Here is a 5,511-nt window from a genome sequence, read left to right as displayed (position 1 = left end):
AAACAGTAGATGAAACATATCTCCATCCACACAGCCGAGCAGTAGATGAAACATAACTCCATCCACACAGCCGAGCAGTAGATGAAACATAACTCCATCCACACAGCCGAGCAGTAGATGAAACATAACTCCATCCACACAGCCGAGCAATAGATGAAACATAACTCTATCCACACAGCCGAGCAATAGATGAAACATAACTCTATCCACACAGCCAAACAGTAGATGAAACGTAACTCTATCCACACAGCCGAGCAATAGATGAAACGTAACTCTATCCACAACAATAAGCTTTACTACTTAAGATGTCAAAAACACTCTTATAGATTCAAAGAGAAATTATTATTAAACAAATGCTTAAACAACTCTATTTATTCAATTATGTACAAGCTGCTCAGTGTCGGCTAACAATACGAATAATTAAATTGTGGTGGAATGCTAGAAGTTCTCCAAATACCAATAGAATGATAGGTTTCTTTTATGTGAGTGTAAAACACTTAAATACACCAGTTCGATTATTGAAACCATTTGAACTTTGTACTTTCAGGTTCAGTTTGTGTTTTAGTGAACACTCCTGAAGCTGTAAAGCGAAACATTGAGCATTTAGTGAAATAAAAACAACATTAATATTTCTAGTATTAATATGTCTTACATACACCAATATGCAGTCTAGAAATTAAATACACAGTAAGCTTCATAAAATTACTTGAGCACACTGTTCCATCAACACTCCCATGTGGAATGGTTTTAACACTTTGTTCCATCAGTACACTGTAAACCTTGTGGAAATACTTTTAACACTTTGTTCCATCAACATCCTGTAAACCTTGTGTAATTCAATAGATTTTATTCATCAAATGTGTCAAAGATGGAAAATCTGCTGCCCAAGGGAAAGTTATCATTATCCTAAACTGAAAATGTATTTCCAAACATACTTACCTCCGCTGATACTATTAACTATTTCTCAAACTTCATCTTTGCCATCTAACGTTGTGTTCGTTTGCTCCAGTCTTTATATACTCCACTCGACTGCCCTCGGCAATATCTAATTTGCAAAACTTTATGCTGGCCCTCTATGCAGGTACTCTATATAACCATTGTATGCAATCAATAAAATCACTGTTTCGAGACTTACCACATTCCAGACACTAATGCCAGCTCTTAGTGGGGAGGAAGGGAGAGTGTCAGCGGAGGTAAGTATGTTTGGAAATAAATTTGCAGTTTAGGAAAATGATAACTTCCAAAACATACATACCTCTGCTGACACTAATAGCTAGAATCCCACATTGAGAAGGAGGAAAAGCTAGTGAGGACAAAGATCATACAGAAAGTGTCTGTGGAGAACAAATATGTACCATGAGAAGTGGTATCAAAGTGAGGAACATGACACTACATCCAGAACAGGTATGCTCTTCACCCAAGACTACAAAAAATTGAAAAGGATGGAATATAATACAAGTATGATGGTCCAGCCCTAGCCAAACAGCCGAAATTAAACAACTCAGGTTGGATTTAAGAGGTCATGGCACCCATATCGTACATTGGTGGCCAGGGCAGTTGGACTGCAGATATATACATCTTTGTGATAGGATTCCTACCAGTAACCACAGAATGATGTGTTTCAAACCACTGGATTTATGAAAGAAAGAATGTAACACTAAAATGAACAATCCTTCTGATCAACCTGAAGAAGTCAAAAGGCAACACCCCAGGTCTGGATTGATGCGATCATATGCCATACTCCACCAACATCCAGAACCCATCCAGTCTGGATTTACAAACAGTTGTCTTTACTCCTCCACCAAGTGGGCAAGGAGAATTCCATTTACCAAGGACCAAAGATGGGACTGTGTCAAGTTCTAATTTACGAGGAGATAGTGGACCCCAACTTTGCCTGGAGAAAACTCAACACTCCAAAAATAAATCCTCTGTCCACCACCCCAGCAACTGGGTGTGGTAAGGACTCCCGAGCTCTATAGTGACACCCTCATGTAATTGTGTTACAAACCTCCCTGCATGCACAGCAATATCAGGAGGAGGAAGAAAAACTAAGTAATCCCCTTGAGAATGATTGGGTAACAAAGCAGGGTAGACTCAAAAGCAACTGGTTGCATTTCCAAAACCTCACAAACACATGTAACTAATGGCAGAAAGAGGGGCAGAAGGTGGCTGATCAGATGAGTCCTCAGGAGAGGAAGCTCTAGTGAAAGAAGGAACAGAAAACAAGGAGTCTAAATTTTCCCAATAATATCCCAGAGAGATACCCCTGGGTCACTTGAAGGGCTCGATCTCACCATGAATCAGGTCATGGAGAGTGCCCCCCCCCCCAACTGCTGACCACTACTAGATAACAAAGTGGGAACAGATGAAGGCTGAGTAGCCTCCATTCTTCATATCCAATTTTTTTCTTTTAAATATTTATTAGAAAACAAAAACTAAGAAAATGTAAATAACAAAGCATTAGTCTGAATGCTCGCGCTTGTCAAGAAAAAGTTATTTCATTGTCTGCATACAGTGCTTATATGCAGTACCCGCATAAAGGGCCAGCGTAAAGTTTTGCTAATTAGATATTGCTGAGGGCAGTTGAGTGGGGTATATAAAGACTGGAGCAAGTGAACACAATGTTAGGCCCGGCATGGCTAGGTGGTTAGGGCGCTCGACTCGTAATTTGAGGGTCGCGGGTTCGAATCCTCGTCACACCAAACATGCCAACTTCCATCAACTAAATCAGATCAGGGAATATGGGGGCGCCATCAGCAGATGATGGCACCCCCATAACTCGCAACTAAAAAAAACACAATGTTAGATGGCAAAGATGAAGATGAAGAAATAGCTGTTCAGTGTCAGCAGAGGTATGTATGTTTTGAAATCTATACTAAAGATATATACTGGGCTTGAAATGCAAGGTTAAATCACCTACTTCTGGCAGTAGAACAGTGATTTGATGGAATATCAGTTGATGTTAAATGTGTCGTTTGATAACAAACAATAATTTTGTTCCCCATATAAAAACATGTATGAGCAAGCTGTAAACATTTAATACACTGAATCAAAGGAGAAACGGATGAAGAACAATACACAGGTAAGTTACCTAGCATGTGCTGAATAGGAGTGGTCTATTTAGAGAGTTGGTCACTGTCTATATCACAATCTCTGGTTCATGTAAAAGAAAGAAAAGAAACCAAATTAAATTTTTAGCACTTTAATATACTTTTTTACCATTGTTTTATCAATCATGTCAAAAATATTAAATAAGCAATTTATTGAATTTCATATTCATTGTATTATATCCAAACATAAAAAGTTTTATGTAATTAACTATTTGTTTCTAGAGGGTTGGCTGGTTTGATTCAACAACCTAGATTTACTTTCAAGTTATTCATTTCCAAACGAAAGTCCAGTTTTTTATTGAGCATTACATCAACTGGGATGTTCTTTACCTGTGAAGAGTGTTCAATACAATGTAGTGATATTCAACTATACAAACAACATTTGGAAAGTGAGAAACATCGTAAAAAGCAACAAGATTTTGTTGACAGACAAGTATTAATAAAGGCTGCTGAAGAACATTATTCAACTTTTCAAGCAACTACTGTGGACAAGATGGATTGCTCATTGACTGGTGAATACTTTTGTGATACTTGTTCTAAAAGATTTAGTGGACCAGTTCCCTTTAAGCAGCACATGGTTAGTGAGAATCATGCAAAAAAGCTGAAGAAACAACATCTTTTAAGTGAGATTCAACCACTTTTCAAAACTGAAAACTCCCTTAGGTTATGTTCTCCAGGAGCCTGTAACGACATACAGTACAATAGACCTACCACGATGTTTGCTTGCACAATATGTGAAGTAAGATTTTCAGGCCCAGAATGTGCTGAACAGCATTTTCAAAGTCCTAAACATATGAAAACAATTAAAAAACTAGCTCTTGAAAAAGAAGTAAAATCATTTATGAATGTTCCCTTGGAGGAAGAAGCTGATAAAACAGTGAAGCAGGATGAAGATACCTCACAATTTTTATCCAACCAGCTAGGCAAACTGAATGTTGTTGAAACTGCTTGTACAAGAGCATCAACTTTGGAACATTTAGAAAAGCAAAACCAAGAAGCTGTAGTGACAAGTTCAACCAATGATACTGAAGATATTAAAAGTCAACTAAAATGTGAAGTTTGTGGTATTCCAAGTTTCCCTGACATCAAAGAAACACTCGCACATTATGAAAGTGAGGATCATATTTTGCTAAAGAAAATTATTTCATCACCATATCAGAATTTGCTTCTTAGTAATCAAGGTCATTTTGGAAATCCAAATCAATTTACAAATATTCAATCATCACTGGCCAAAGAGGACACAAAAGAGCATCTTTCTTATCTTTGTAACTCAGAAAGCAATTCACATGAAGGAATTTCAAAAGTTTGTGATACATTTGATTCTAATCCCTCTGCTCCACCAGAAAACATTATGAACAATAACTTAAAATCTTCTTATAACCTAAATATGAAAGCAGATAAAAAACTTAACATGTATAAATAAGTTCATGTACATTAATGGTGATCCTTAAGTTTTGAAAAATATTTTTCTCTTAATGATTAATCACTACATGATTATACAAGATCAAAATGAAGGGAAAATTGATTGCATATTAGTAGAATTAAAAAATTACAATTAAATTTTTCAAGTTGATTTTAAGGCTTGTTTTTTCTGTATTAAAGCAATCTTGTTCTAAAACATTTTTCAGGTTATTCTTATTGGAAGTATTCATTCATAAAAATATGTCATAGTTTTATACATAAGACTAGTAAATTATTGACCAGCAAGGAAACTGTGGCTAATGTTATGAAATGATATCAGAATGAGACTATACAGTCATTCAGATCTCTGGAAGAATAGTATTCTCTGAAACAAGTCTTACCCTACTGGAATGTTTAAAATCAAAGAACACCCAAAAATCAACCTAACACTTTCTTAGCTAAACTTGTGTCAAGTAAGAAAATAATAAAAAAATATAGAATTAAAAGTAAAGTGATTGCTACTTTTCTTTAGATACCTATTAAAGAAATTGGAATAGATCTAAAAATCACCAATTGCAACAGTGGTATTTTCCCACTTTACAAACTTTAAATCATGTCAGAATACATCAAATTATAAAACTTCAAGTGTCACCATTTGTTCACAATGGTAACAAATACACACTGACTTTAGTAACTAACTAATAAAAGTCTGTATGAAAAATGGAGTACTTTAATTTCTTTATAGGAATTACAGATCAATAATATAAATATGGCAGCTTAAATGTGTAAATTATTTTGCTATATGAATACACTATCTAATATAAAACATATAATTGCAGAAAATTTACATTCAAATTCATATGGCTTATATCAACGAAGGTCAAGTCTAGAAAAGACGGAAAAATTTCACACATTGAATACTGGTGCCATATATGATATACACCTACAATAGTTTCATTTTCCAAATTAGATATAACAAATTAAATTTGAAAAGTATTGA

The 5,511-nt window shown here is 35.3% G+C and overlaps 1 protein-coding gene across 1 annotated transcript in view; it reads left to right on the top strand.

Moving 5' to 3' along the window:
• Positions 1 to 5,011, top strand: part of LOC106475802 (zinc finger protein 346-like) — a 7,175-nt gene extending 2,164 nt beyond the window's left edge. Inside the window, exon 2 of the mRNA XM_013936478.2 lies at positions 3,333 to 5,011. Within this exon, the coding sequence (XP_013791932.1) occupies positions 3,430 to 4,533 (1,104 nt within the window). The 5' untranslated portion in view covers positions 3,333 to 3,429 and the 3' untranslated portion in view covers positions 4,534 to 5,011. The remainder of the gene's footprint in view (positions 1 to 3,332) is intronic.
• Positions 5,012 to 5,511: the final 500 nt, after the last annotated feature.

Source organism: Limulus polyphemus, unplaced genomic scaffold (assembly GCF_000517525.1).
Source record: "Limulus polyphemus unplaced genomic scaffold, Limulus_polyphemus-2.1.2 Scaffold9196, whole genome shotgun sequence".
Lineage (NCBI taxonomy): Eukaryota > Metazoa > Arthropoda > Merostomata > Xiphosura > Limulidae > Limulus > Limulus polyphemus.
This window is presented reverse-complemented; position numbering and strand designations above follow the sequence as displayed.